Source organism: Drosophila takahashii, chromosome X (genome assembly GCF_030179915.1).
Source record: "Drosophila takahashii strain IR98-3 E-12201 chromosome X, DtakHiC1v2, whole genome shotgun sequence".
NCBI lineage: Eukaryota > Metazoa > Arthropoda > Insecta > Diptera > Drosophilidae > Drosophila > Drosophila takahashii.
This window is the reverse complement of record NC_091683.1, coordinates 19646057-19661809: the sequence shown is the minus strand read 5'-3', so window position 1 is coordinate 19661809 and position 15753 is coordinate 19646057. Positions and strand designations below refer to the sequence as shown.

The 15753-nt window shown below is 37.4% G+C and overlaps 1 protein-coding gene across 1 annotated transcript; it reads left to right on the top strand.

Annotated features, from left to right (window-relative positions):
• Positions 1-13392: 13392 nt before the first annotated feature.
• On the top strand, positions 13393-13831 carry LOC108057251 (uncharacterized). Its single transcript, XM_017141426.3, has one exon. It carries the CDS (start codon positions 13429-13431, stop codon positions 13744-13746), a length of 318 nt encoding a protein of 105 aa, XP_016996915.2. The 5' UTR covers positions 13393-13428; the 3' UTR covers positions 13747-13831.
• Positions 13832-15753: the final 1922 nt, after the last annotated feature.

Below are 15753 nucleotides of genomic sequence, written 5' to 3'. Positions count from 1 at the left end.
AAAGCGGGCCGAATGAGAAAGTTTTAGAAAGTGTACTTTTTTAGTCTAATGTATAATCATTTTTCGTCACAAAACTTGATATCAGAACTTTTGTGTGTTTGAAGGTGCGATCGTCACGACATTTTACCTCGTTAAAAGGTGTTTTTGTTTGATAAAATATAATTGTAAGGAATATATATATTTTTTATGTTTTTTAAAATTCAGGACATCTTGCAAATCAAAGTAGTTTGGATTTAGAAGTGCAATTTGCTAAAGTTAGCGATAACCTGGGAATGGGTGTTAACGGGATAACGAGCGGGCACACAAACATTTGGCCAGAATAGAGTTAGGTCATAAAAACCGAGTAGAATGGCAAAACAAAGTCGCCCACAGACACACATAACCACACTTTACCACACACACACACACACATATGAAGCTTAAACAACAATTTCCCCCTGCCATTAAATACGCTTTAATTTTTGTTTGGCTTTTTTTACGCTTTCGCTTTTGTACTGCTTTTATTTGCACCCAAGTTGCATGTTGCTGTTGCCTGCCCCATTTTGGTATGCAATAAATTGCGCCACTTGAGCAAAGTTAATAAAGTTACAAATAGTTTAAATATTTATTTACAGTTTTTTGGCTTGGCCAACAATTTGTGCAACGCTATTTTCAGTTCATTGTAGTTTCCCGCAGTTGTTGCTGCTGTTGCTGCTGCTGTTGTTGTTGCTGCTGCTGCTGCTGCTTACGTGACATTGCCAACAAGCCGCAGTGCGCGGATCGTTAAGGGAATGTAAGAGTGAAAACCACAGGGGCTCAGTCCACAAGGCACAAGATATACCCTTTCCGAACTCCTCAAAAAAAAAACATGGTTTAAATTGTACTAAAAATAATATTTTTTTAAAATATACTAAATAATACATTTTAAATCTTTCGAAAGCATTTATATTATTTCTGACACTCCATAGTTTATAAATATTATACGAATAATTAAATCTGTATGGTAGTTTTTTCATTGGTAAAATGGAGGAACATATAAAAACAGTTATTCCTATCATTTTGATATTAATAAAGATGATGGTAATCTTATTTTACATTATTTTTTCAAAAAATTCCGAATTTGGTATTTGAAAATAGTATTTTTATAAAATTACTCATTTTTATGAAATAACTTTAATTTTTCCAAGCCAATAAAATCAACATTACATATACAGATACTTTCAGAACAAAATTAATTATTCTTATACCCATTTATTAAACTACTATAAGAAATAAATTAAAAGCGATTCCAATGCATAAAAATCAGAGGAAGGTCTTGAATAAATTTCCCCTTGAAACAAATACATTTTATGCTGGGTGCTCAAGCGGAACTTAGTTGCAACTTTGCCCAGCTGGATGCCCTGCAACTTGCATCTTGCATCGATGGGGAACAACAAAACGTATTCGCCATTGTTGATGTCCCTGCTCGAGCGAAACTCAAAATGCGTAAACAATTTTCTTTGGCAAGTGCATGCTCCTTTACACCAGCGAAAGCCTCATTTTGCCATGGAGCCTGGCATTTTTGGCATTCGTTCTGCGAAATGAAGTTCCAGGTGTGTGTCACTCGATGGGGAAGAGAAAGGTTCGGTCGCCGAAGGACATCCATAATTAGCCAGAAACATCATTTCCATAAGGTCAGAGATTTGAAGTAAGTTTTTTCCATGTTTCCATGTCCAACTTCAAAGCAGACCCAGAAAATCATCTGCTAATTTATGCCTGTGTTCGACCTTTAAGCCTTTTTCAGAATCGAAGGGTTGGACCTTAAGAGGGTTGATCAATGAGTACCCACTATATTTTAGGAACGGGCATAAGTTAGAAATTGGATAGAAACAAAATCCAATTTTTTTTAATACCTAAATATTTGTTAAATAAATTATAAATTAGACGATCTGTTAATAATATTAAAAAAGGACCTTTTGAATTTGACCAAATTCATGAAAGATCTGCCCAACCCACACTATTCGTTTGATTTAAAAAATAATTGTAGAGCAATTTTGGCCATTTAAATTTGGTTGAAATCTAAGGATGTGCCTTTAAGTGAAAGACAATACACGATAATACAATTAGCATATCTCAGATACACCCCCAAATTCTCAAACACGCCTCCCATTGTCAAACACTTGTGGGTGTATTTATTGATTCATCCTCGCAAATGAAAATCCGCTCTCCAAGTTGCTGACAGCAATATGAGGTTGTGGCTGCCATGGCTACAATTCAGTCTGAGATTCGGTCTGTTGGTGGCTTTCGCATAGCCATCCACGAATGAATTAGCCTGATCCTACTACCCATATAGAAATGAAGGCTGAACTGCTGAACTTTGGGTGCCTCCAGCTCGACATTTAAAGTGGATTTTGCAGTGGATAGACACTACGACTAACTCTGCAACTTTCCCTTTTCCTAACCCTTTATAGAAAACACTTCTTTTAGAGGGATGAAAAATCACATAAAGCAATGGGAGTCATTTCCGCTTGGCTCACAGCTGGATCTGCCAGCTGATTTACTAAGGCAAAACTAATATGATGAAGACACCCACGAGCTTACACTCGGCAACTAAAAATTAAATAGTTTCATTTCGTTTTTTTCACCCAATTTAAAAGGTATAAATAAGAAATCTCCCATAAAATTTTTTTTCAATTTAAAATTTAAAAATTACCGACACTTGGCTATTTCTTGATATTCCATTTCTTTTTTCCGTTTAAATACCTGATATTATCGAAACAATATTATCAAAATATCGAAAATATCGATTATTTTTAAGCTCTAATAGAATTTCCCAATTAATTCCACTATTAAATTTAGTGGTTTTTATATAATGCCATTATGAAAAAAACCTCTGGATACCTTAAATTGCATTTTTAGCCGCTTTGGGAATTTGAAGAGGCCAAGTGGGTGCAGTGTACTCTCCGGCTCAAACACGCGCCATGCTTCATAAATCTCGGTATTAAAAATTGAAAGTCCTTAAGAGCGGGGCTAGGGAAAAGGACACTGGAGTCCTGGAGCCGAGACGAGGCGAGAACAAGAATGACCATTTCATGCATACTCGTACCCGCACATCGTATATTACCAGCTCGTCGACGAGGATGAAAAGTGGGAGGGGTAGAGGGGCATTATGTTTGCCCGCTGTGAGATATGGGATGTGCAACGATATTTTACAATATAATTATGTCAACTACAGAGCATGACGACAAAATCTCCGACGAGCTCTCAACTTCAACAATACTTTATGTGTGCGTCTGCCCGGCTCGTCGCCACGCCCTCCGCCCCCTTGATCCTGGCAAAAAGGGGGTATGAGGGGGGGAGGGGGCTTCGAAACGGACGGCTTTGAAGCCGCTGGCGCCAGCATATGAAATGATGTCACCCGCCGGGATTACAAGCGGGCTTTGAGATTTCACTTCCAACTGAAGCTTCCAACTGCACGGGCATCCATTTCAATCCCTCTATCTCCCTCTCTTTCCCCTTTTTTGTCTCCCTCTCCCTTTGTCACTCTATCTCCTTCACTGGCATCCGAATATTGCACACTTTGCACTTTCGATTTGCCTTTGACTTTCCACCGCATTCCGACTGGCAATGATATTGATTCAGCTCGATGGCTATAAACGCCATAAATAAAAGGCAATACAGGCTCTTTGCCGCTTTGCCGCACTCGCATTGTTTGAGCAACTACTTTAGGAAAATTAATAATAAATCGCGGAGAGCAGTGATTGGGAATACAAAGTGGAACGATAATAAAATGTGATCCAAGAAGAATTCACAGTTCATTTTCGTAGGTTAAAAAAAAGATATCATTAGATCATTTCTTAAACGAGAAAACAAAAAAAACCTTAATAAAACATATGTAAATATTTCACATTCAATAGATAAATTACATTGAAGGCCAGACCTTAATTTATTTGCAATTTTTTGATAGTAAATATCTACCTATAATTACTTAATTTTCAGGCGCCAACTGTCAAGGATGTTAGACACCTTCCCTCTCTTTTTCCTTGCCCTCCCTATCTCTCTCTCTCTCTCTCTCACCTTTAATATCTCAGCTCAGCAGCAGTGAAAATTTTAATTACTTTGCCACTTTTGGCGGCTGACTTTGCGGTTAGCTGTTTAATAATCGCTCGCGAATCAAAGCCCATTTGTCTCAGGCCACCGAAGCAATCACTCACACTTGGCAACACAACCCCCCCAACACAGACAGGGGCACACATACACACACAGGCACACAGAAACCACAAGTGCCGCAGAGTATGCTACACTTATTTGCAATAACTCTTTGCCGAACAGAAATAAGCGGCTGAGAAAACTCCCATCGCACTCCATCATCGCATTACTCATACGCCGCATGTGACCAAATATTTGCCCACTCACGCGCACATCGACCCACTCACACACATGCCAAACAGGACCACAAACAATCGTCCTGTTGCCAAAAGATACCGATACTTTAATGCCGTCTATATAGCTATGTATATAGCACATCAAATTAGCGCTCTCCATCCAGCAAACCAACAAACAATTTGTTTGTCCAACACTCTCTTTTTCGGTGCAGATTCCAGATTCCAGATACTCATGGACTGAATCTTGACTTGGTCAACTGCAGTTAACCCAAGAGCACACGACACTCAGCCAAAAGGCAAACAAATACAAATCCTATTTGCATTGCCGGCAACTATTTCGATTGCCAGCACACTGCGGGAAATAAGAAATTGTTGAATAAATTGAGTTAAATAAGGTTTTATTTGCAAAATAAAATGTTAATTGATGAAACCATTTTTTAAAAATATTTAAATGAAATATACAACTAGCTAATAAAACTAAAATAGAAAGCACATAATTTTTTTTCTTATTTTTATGACAAGATTTTTTTTTAATTTTAAATAATTGAAAATACAACTTTTTTGATAAGAAATGTGCGAAATAAAAAGAGATTAAACTAATATCATTTAAATATCTAAAGAAAATAAACCAGGATTCTTTTAAATGAATTGTTTGAATACAAAAGACTTTCCGAGAATTTTGTGATGTTCTAGAACTAGTTATTCAATATGATCACTTTCAAGCGGCATTCTCCTTGGGTAATCGATTTGCGACCTCATCCTAGTGCATCATACTTGGCTTCGGACCTCCCATCAAGTGAAGGGCCTGCATTGGGACTTCATTCCAGGACGAGTTGCATCCTGACGAGGGCAAGGGAAAGGGAAAGGGTAGTCGAGTGGAGCTAGGTAAATATTAATCTAGCCAAGATGGCAAGTCTTTCGTCTCTCCTGAGTTCGCGTCGCCGGCAGGAGTAAGCCAAATCAATTGCAATTACAACAAACAAACACTCGGAGGATGGGCGCTGCAAATGCAAATCGAAATCGAAATGAGAATCACGTTCCGTTCGCTGTGCAATGTCTCCAGCATTTTGTGATTCCGCTGCCGATTCTGGGTCCTCAGCCCTCCAACGTTTCCAACTTCTGTTTCTATATCCACCATCCCAGCGGAGTTTGTTTGCATTCGATTGCTTTGCTAAACATGTGCAATGAAAAATGCGTGCATAAAATGAATGACGCTCGAGGAAAATGTAAAAAGTGGAAAAAATGTGGCAGGGGGAATAGAAATGGAAATGAAAATGAAAACGAAAATGAAAATGGAAATGGCTGAGCCAACGAAAATAACATCGAGTGAAAGCTAATAAATTGCCACTCGACTGGGAATTGTGGCTGCGAGAATTCATAAATTTGATTTGTCTCCTTCAATTTGGCAACGCCGTCGTCTAAGTGGCGAAAGAAAGAAGAAAGAAGAAAGTATTATTTATGCCACTATTCCGGCACCCACTAAATAAAAATATATTATAACAAAAAAATATTTCACTTGTACATTTCCCTTTTTATATCAACTTATCACACCTTTCATATTTATTTCGTTAAATTAATCTCAAGATTGTATATTCATTGAGTCAATCAATTTTAAATCTTAGCTTTTACTAAAGGTCTTATCACATCAGCAGGCATAAATAATAATTAACTTTTTAAAGTCGCAACAGGACAGGAATAGAAATAGAAATAGACGAGAATTGTGGAGGTGGATGGAACGGAACGGAACAAGCGAGTTTCAGGCAACATTCATAATGCACATGTCCGAGATAAACCAAAACAGAAGACAAATGTTAGTTCATAAATTGTCAAGCAGTCGGAAAAAAAGAGAAGGAGGAGGAAATGAAAACGAAATGCCATCTCTTCTCTTCTTTTTCCTTACATATCTTGCTTCGTTTTTTTCTTGTTCCATTTTAGCCCACCCTCGAGGGCAGGACCTACAATGTTCTTTAAATTGCTTTAAGTAACAGATTTTAATTATTGAAATGACCGAGGAATTGGTAAAAATAAAATTGAAAAATAATAAATGTCTATTTCACGAATGGAGATACTGAGTATAATTTTAAAACTGCTAAGCATAAAGTCATTTATTAATTCAAAATAGTTTAAAAGGGTAATGCAATAGGGAAAAACCTTTTGGGGATACTGCAATAATTGGGGGTATATTATTATATTTTTTTTATTTTAATGAGAAAAATCTAATGCTACAAGTTTATAAGAAAACTTAAATTTTTTGACTCTAGTTACAAAGGGTGGAAGTAATATTTTAACACATTTATTTCAAAATACAAAATTTCACTCTTAAATAGAACATTTTAAAATTAACATTAATATAAGCTTAAGATTTATGACTTTGTATTCATTTTTGTAGGTGCTCAAATGGGGTTATTGTAAATTCCAATTCTTTTAATTATAATTGACTTATGGTTATTTTATATTCCTCCTCTATAAAATATTCCCTTTCACTATCTTCCATCTTCCTGTTGCGCCTCTTTGATTAAGTATCGTAATTGATTTTTGTGTTGTTTTTTTGAGTAGGTATATGAATAACACATTTTTGGAACATAATATGCTACTTTCGTTTATCGAGAGCCATTATTCAAGCGGGACGACGAGTATAAACACAAATAACTGTTCGAGTAGACACATCCGCTGACCAAAGCCGATCACACTGATTCCGAATGGGGACCTTGGACCTAAACAAATATGGAGCAGCCGTGATATATCAGGTGATGGGGCAGTCACGGAGTCGTAGAATCGTGGTGGCATCAGGAATTGCCTTTATTTGTCTTCATTACACTGAAACCCCTGAAACCCCTGAAACCCACTTCCCACTGGATCTGAATAGTTTTTGGGGCCAAAAAGAAGTCGACGGATGGAAGGGATGGCAGGATGGCAGGGACCAAGAAATTCAAATACGCTCGCAACTCGAACAACAATCAAAGTTTGGGCCCACACAGATACACTGGTTCAGCCACATTGTTTTGCTTGCCTTTCTGTTTTGTTTAGAATTTTTTCTTCGGTCTTGCTTTTTCTTCCTTTGGTTTTCTTTTTTTTTTTTTGGTTTTTTGGATGTCGATGTCGCAGCGCTCTTCCGCTACTTTGACTGCTCAGATTAGGGACATGGCAGGAGGTTTGTTCGGGCAAGTTTTTTGCGGCTTTGCTTTGATAATCCCACGTCCTTTGCAGGACATCAAGGGCATTAGCATGTGATATGTGAAGCAAGTTCTCGCATTTTTTCGGCTTCAAATCTGTATCTGTATATATATAAATGGGTTTCGCCAAGGCGGATCTCTGCAACTCACACATGTTGACTAACTTTTCGGGGAACTTGAGGCCAAAGGATTCGCCACCCAGTTTAAGTTTCTTAATTAGCCGGCCAAAAAAGGGAATCAAAGGAGTTTGGGGCATTTGCGGTGATTCAGGTGCGGCGACTTAATCAAAAATTCTCAAATATTCCCTTTTTGCCGCCCCGGAAAACCTCATCTATTCATCAACTGTTGCTTTTGCATTTGCCTTTGCTTTTGCTGTCGAGGCAGCGTCAAGGCAGCCATAAAAGGAAAAGCCATTCGGAATTTATGCCCCGCCGACCATTTGTCGTCAGCATAAGCGGGATCATCTGAAGAGCTGACTTAGTGGGTGTAATGAAACACCCTTCCCCTAACCTTCCACTTCCCATCTTCCGTTTTCCGGGGCAGGAAGGTCCTAAGTCAACATCCTGGACATCCTGGACATACCGAGAAGAGCGCAAATATTGCTCACTACCTCCACCTTTTCGCGGTAATAAGTTGCAATTTTATTATTTCATTTGGCTCACAACCTTAAAAGCCTCCAAATAGGATGACCAAATCACCAGGTATAATATAATGCCATCACGAGGAACACTTGGGGCCATTTCCAGTTAATCACCCTCCTTAATGAAAAACGCGATCTAAACGATAAAACGAATCATCTTCGTTTGGTCTTATATTGTATGTTTTTAGATAGAATGAATTGAACTTTTTGTTAACTTAATAAACTTAAACTAAGTTGCCAGAAAATTTTATTCCTAACCCATAAAAACCTTGATATGAAACGATGATCGATTTAGCGTTATGTGATATCAATTTTGAATTGATAATATCAAGTTTATATGCTCGAATTTCATATATGTCTTTCTCCCTAATACTCATGTAACTTTATGGGCTAACGGTTAAAACGATATGCCAGAAATTTACCATGCGCATATCAATTTGACCGCGAAATGTTTTTTTTCTGTATATTTTCCCAAATATTTCAAAGAATTACTCATTTTTAACACTTAAATAATGTGTAACAATATCCTGTTATCAATTTTTAAGGCCGTACAGAAAGGATGCAAATCGCCGGTCGATGGCCAAATGTCAATTTACGTAAATTTTATGTTTATTTATCCATTGATTAATGGCCGAGGACGCACACGGGGTCCTTTGGTCGCAAGTCTTCAATCATAAGAAGTCGCCCCTTTTTTTCGATGTTCCATGTTCGGTGCTCGCCCTTCGCTTTATTTATGCATACAATTTATAGGCTGAAACCAGCATATTTGTGTCATTAGCCGCAAATTTTTGACCCATTTGTCATTAGAGGCTGACTGCAGACGGGCAGGACCAAGGATTTGCATAAAACAAACGGACACGGCTGTGTGTGTCCTGGCCATTGGCCATTCACCATTGTGCCCTGCCAAAATGTGTGACCGACAAGATTTATCAAGTAATAACAGACATTTCGGACAACCCATAGACCCATTAGTAACACGCTGTTTGACATTGTCTGAAAATATCATTTTAATCACAGACCACACACAAGGAGCACATGGAGCAGGATGGATGGTTGTAGAATGTAGATGTGGATGCGGATGTGAATGTGAGTGTCTGGAAGGAGGCGGAGGTGAGTCCTTCAACGACATGGTCGACTGCTTTCAGCCACGGAGCTTTAAGATGCTTCATGGGTTTTTTATATCTCTTCTAAAATGTTATTAGCCCTTTCGTGTTTACAATGTCTAATGACGAAAGAAAATAGAATTGTAGACTATTTTATAAAAACTAATAATATATTCAACTGAAATATGTTTTCTGTATATCATAATTCCTGTAATCTCTGGTTACTAATAGTTCTATATACGTAGAGTCTCTGGTTTGGCCAAAGTAGGTACCTGGTGCTCTGATTCATGGCGTGTCCGCTTAAGAGAGCGTCCGTGTCCGTTAGTGGTTAACAAATTGAATCCAAGAACTATTCAAATTAATCTAGCAACTTTGCCCTGGCTCATCTGTCTGGTTGTCCGGTTGTCCGTCAGTTGGCGCATTTCCACCACCACCATCGCCATTTCCACCAGGTGGCCCCTTACTGACTGACTGATTTATGTGCGGCAATGTCTTGGGCTGAAAAACTTTCCATTGCGGGTTAAGCCACGGCGAAAGGAAATTAAAAAATTACAGAAAAAAAGAAAAGTGGCAGCCACGAGGAAATCTTGGGCAACTTTTTGATTTGTCTGCCACAGTCAGCCGCCACCACGTTGCAATTGTGCCCCGACCCAACCCCACCCCAGTCCAGATCTTCCCTTAAGTTTTAATTACACGAAACGTGAGCCAGATTACAAACTGCCAGCCCTCTTGATTTGTGTGCTCCGTCCACAAATCAAGCCCAACATGACTGAACTTTCCAATAAACGATTCACTTGTGCTCCTCGACCAATTATAAGTCGTAAGTTATACTTGACAAGGAAGAGATTCCCCTATCGGGTTCAGAAAATATTTTTTTGCCATTTTTGCTGATTACACTAGCTTTCAAATTTAAATTGAAAGTTAAAGAAATACAAATTAAATTATATTATTTTTTAAAATGAATCATAGAATTCAATATAACTGATGTTTTTAGTTGGGATAAAAACGAAAAGCGTGCCTTTCTGTTTCTAGCAAGCAATTTAAATCTCTTGCTGAAATGGAAAATTATTATTAAGAACAACCAGAGTCAGAAACAGAAGCCAAGTTCTGGAAATCAGGTAACACACATTAAGGTCTTTGATTCGATTATAAGGCATTTCTGTACGCTTGTGTGTGTATTTGTATGGGGGAAGGGGCGTTTGCAGGTGGATCGATCGGTATATCTAAAGCTTAGGACCGCACAACATAGTACTTGTGGCTGCAGCGACCAAATTAAATGGATCTCCACTCGCAGCTAGCCTAACAAAATCATTTGGCTATCATATCAGATTAATCGTGTACTTATTGTTGAAAATTACATTTAATAAAATTTAATTTAAAAAAAAAATTACTTTTCCGTAATCTGTAGAAATATTAATAATATTACAATTAAAGTTTGGTTATTCTACTAACTCCTTCACGTTGTTTAAGTGTATTAGGGATGAGTAGATGACAGTTTAGCTTTGAGCCGTTTTCATATTGTGGAGACAAATTAATTGCGAACTCATGTAGTTGCTTGACGATGTCATTCGAATTCATCCAAGTCCCACAATGAGTGTACGTGTGTGTTTGACAAGAAGGGAAAGGGAAAGGAAATGGAAATGGAAATGGCAATGGGTGGGTTGTATTCGGTGCTATAGATATTACCCACAAGACGCCATAATCGTTGTGTAGCTTCCAGTGTAACCCAATTAGTTGACAAGCGTTTCAATACGGCTTTGGCCCGAAGCTCTCCCAACTATGAAATATATCTAAGATTCCTGTATCTCTAGATCAGAGTCATTTGATGGTCTATCATTTAAAAAACTTGTCTTTTCTTTTAAATTTCTTATTTGTCATGTTATATTTTGTTAAATACTCTCTGAAAATTGATGATTATTCAATAAAATTAACTTATATTAAATTAATAATAACAAATTACCTAAAAATAATATAAAATTTAGGCTAGACTATTTCTATTCTTTCGTAATTAAAATAATATTATATACACAAGCTTTAGTTTATTATATTTCAATGGTAAGTTGGCGGTACATTTGTTCACATTAATTGATTAAAATCCCGCTATTGGAATCTATCTCTTATGACAAAAACAAAAGTCCATGTGGGATTTTGATTTGGATTCTGATTCCATCGAAGAACTTAGGTCTCTAAGCACAAAGCAACCACAACAACAAGAATAGCGGGGAGGAGGCGAAAACTTTTTTAATTAAAAGGAAAAATAAGGAACGAAATGAAACTTTTACTTTTGCCACTGACAAAATGTTTCTCCCGGCCATCAACAAGTTAAGCACAACAGAAATTGTTTCTTTACCGTATTTTTCCACCTGTTTTCTTCGATTCGCTTAAACCTCATAACCACCCAAAAAAAAAAAAGAAAAACAAAAAAAGAAACAAAAGAAGAAAACCACCCACTTGGATGCTTCTTTCTTTTGTTGTTGCTCTACTTATTGCGCTTCATTTGCAGCAATGAAATTTAAGCGTTTAGAGAAAAGTTTCTCATGTCTTTGTTATTCAGTCTAGTGTACTTTATGCGATTTATGATGTTTTAGGAAATTAGCTTGTCGATTCTTTATTCACGTTTACTTTGACTACGATATGGTAAATAAAAATAATTAAGTTGAAGCTCAGAAAATATATATTTTAATTAATTTAATTTTTTTTGATCTCAAACTTCTTACAGATTTAAAGTTTTGATACAGATACCCATTATTTTTTTATTATTTTGTATTATTTTGTTTATAACTACAAGGGTTTCTATATACACTGTCTCCCGGATGTTAACATCCTTTTCCGTTTTTATTGACTTTTCCAACGGGTGTCGGCAAAAAGGCCTTCGAAAAAGGGGAAAAAGGAACGGCAGCTGTTCCCTGTGTATTACATTTGAGCACTGTAATTATTATTATTATTATTGTGTATTATTATCATGATTATTTTTATGGTTCTTGCATTTTAAAACAAATGAGACTCGAATAAGAGCTCGCATGTATGCTTGCGGGTGCGCCAAAAATTACCCAAGAAATGGTATTTTTATGTTGCTTTAACTGCTTGTCCGTTGCCCATCAATTTTACCAACTTGCGGAGAAAGTGTGCCAAGGAAATGGCAGCGGCGGGGGTGAAAGGGGAAAAGGAGACCAGCTCGACGAACATAAAAATCAAATTTCCGCATAAATTGTTCGCCCAGCATTTGAAATTTTGTGTGTTAAAAGCGCAGGAAAGCAACGAAATTTTAGTCACTTCACATTCTTTACTTTGGCGAAAAAAATATTGCTACAATCTAATACAGAGATATAAAATTGATCCAAATAATCTGAAAGCCCTAATTAGAACATAATATTTAATACTTTCCCACTATAATTTATTTCAATTTTATTGGTTTTAAACTTTAAAATATCGCGTAGATATGTACTGAAAAGTTTAGATGATTGTATAACCTACGTGCAATAGGGGGAATATTATGGTCGGTGCACTTTCTTTTTAAAATCAGAATGCTCTAATTTAATAGAGCTGCTCATCAAACTCCAAAATTTGTACACTATGTACTATTTTATAACCAGTCAAGATAATTACGTATCTTTGTTTAATTACGATTTAATTCTAGGGTTAAAGCGCAGAAAAAAAACTGAACCAATCTGAAACTTGAGCTTAAAGTGGGGCGCAATCGCAAATGGGACGAGAGCCGGGCAGTGTTTCCAGTTTCAGCGATTAGAGCGGACGAGAGCTGTGTGCTGTGACCTTGGACTGAAACACTGATAAAAAAATATAATAGTACAAATAATATATGCATATTTATTGCAAAGTTTCTTCGTACATATTTGAATTAAATAAAAAAAGGTCAAATTTAATATTAAACAACTTTGAATCAGATTCGAAAATACTAAAGAAATACTAGAAAATTCCAATTACTGGGGTCATAAAAAATGTATGTTTAAATCACAGTTTTAAGTATATAAATAAATATAAAATCTTTCGATTTACCACGTTTTTTTTTCTTAGTGAAAGGAAGCGGAACTGATAAGGCGACGTTGGCTGGGAAGTGGGGAATTGAAATCAAAACCGGACTGGGAACGGAAGAACCTCCGAATGGGTACTGTGTTCTCCTCAGTTGTTTGTTTGCCATCGAGAAGCGCACAATGAAGCCTGTCCTGCTGTTTTGCCTGATCCTAACCACCGCTCTGTTCCTGGGCCAAGGTCACGCGAATCCCGTCGAGGTGGACATTCCCGGCCCCGATGCCAACGAAATAGACAGCGATTTGGACAGCGATGAGGAGACTCCCGACAAGCCACTGCGTATAGTTTCCATCAAGGTCCGGCACATCGAAGCGGATGCCGCCCTCTGTGCCCAGCAATCGCCCAAGCACCCACACCACCCACAATGCCACAGCTACTGCAAGCGTCAAGGTCACTGGATAGGCCAGTGCAAGAAGGAAACCTGCCACTGCTTCTCCTAGGTATTCCACACCACATCATCTTTTTTTTTTTTACCCAGAACTCAAAAATATTAACTGTATGCGATAAACTTTAAGAATGTGCAAGTGCCTTTATATAACCAATAAATAATGTCTTTCTTAATTATTTTATAATAATTGTTCATGTAATATACAGTTTGCCTATTTGATTTTATAAATTATATAAACTTTAGGTGTTTCTGATTTTAATTTCCAAAAGTTTTTAGTAAAAATGCTGAGCAGAAATAGAGTGAGCTGATACCATGAATATTTATGATCTTTAAGGGTCACTCGTCAACTTTTCCATTTCCCCATCCATCCAAGTAAAACGTAACTTTTGGTTGATTTTAGCTCGCCTAATTATCAAGTGGGTAAGCAGTCCGCATATTATTATAATTTTGGGGCTAATGAAATCGGACAAAGTGTCCAGGAATGAATCCTTGTCCGGTCGGTGAAAACAATTTCCAATTAAAATCAAATCTAAACTCGAGTTCAAGGAGTCAACAATTTTAATGAATGTCATTGAAGGCACAAGCCGCGCCAATTATTTCCATTAGTTGACATTTACGCAGTGGATTGTGGGTTTGAAGGAGGTGAAGTGCCGGTCAGAGGTCGCAGATATTCGCATTATTAGCCAAGTTTGATTGATGGCATTGTTCTGTGCAATAAGCTTGCAGAGGTTGCGGGGAATCCCCGAATATCCGACTCCCCGAATGCCCCCATCATTGCTTTCCTTAGTTAGATGTGACAAGGAAAGTGGGTAAATACGAAATAGATTTTCCATCTGGCATTTCTATTTCTCCCTTCCCCCCTTCATGTATTTCCCATCTTCTCACACATGTTGTAAACTGATTTTAGCTCAATATAATGTGACGTCTCTCACTTTTGATAAGGGTTCTCTCCGCAGCCGGAGGCTGTCAAATGATAAGCAGCAGACAAGCCCAATAAAAGGGATATAGGCGGAGATACCAAATTGTTATTATTACAACACTTTTGTATGGAGGAAGTGGCGGAAGCGGGGGTTCAAGGGCCCCGAAGAAGACGAAGAGGCACGCACGGTTGCCTTTCCAATTAAAAATTCAAAAGCCTTTTTCCAGCCACTCACCAAATTGGTGAATTACGTGCCAAACAGAAAGACAGAAGGTTCCCAGCTCAAACGGAAAGTATGATTTATTTATGGATACAAGTATTTATATGCACATGCATTACCAATATTATATCGAAACGGCCTGGCCTATAAGTATAGGCCAACAGAGATCATTTTTTAAGATTTTCAGATTGATTTTACCACTACACTCTAATAAAGCATTCAATGAATGCTTTGCAGATAAGATAACTCCTTAGCATTCCCTAAGCTTCCTCCATTTAAGGTGATATTAAACAGTTAGTTCTTTAAGCGATAACTTCTAAAATTATGACAAAAATAAATAATATAGATATCCTCGAAATTTTCGCACAAAAAATACATTTGATATAAACTATGGTCAATTCAACCTTATTTCATATCAATAAAATTTTATTTTGTATTAAATGTAGTATTTTTTAACAAATAATATAAAAGAAGAAAAAAATAATCTTAAGGGCAGAAACAAACGATTTAATTCCGTAATAAACCAAACTAAAAGTTTCATTTCCATCTGTTCTCAAAACAAATGGATAAATAAACTGTGTAAAACTTATGTGTACTTTGAGAATTTCCTTGTAAGTTAAAGGTTCCGGCTCTCGATGCCTGGCCTTATTAGTTAGATTGTTAATCGTTCAGGGGCGCCGGGTGAATCGCTTCCGAAGGCGAGAAGGAGCAGCTTAACTGGCGCCGGGGGACACGGGATCCCTAATCCGGGATACAGGTAGCGGTACTACATCTAGATATTACCAGCTCCCCAGCCAACTTACATATAAAAATATACATATTTGGGTGTATATCTTTATAATAATTTGTTTGCCGGCAAAACTCTCCCCGGGGCGCATTTAACTAAAAACACAGCCAAGGACAACGTTGATGGTTTGATG

Excerpts from the sequence above, each read along its gene's own strand:
- LOC108057251 (XM_017141426.3), top strand. The coding sequence starts at position 13,429 with ATGAAGCCTGTCCTGCTGTTTTGCCTGATCCTAACCACCGCTCTGTTC.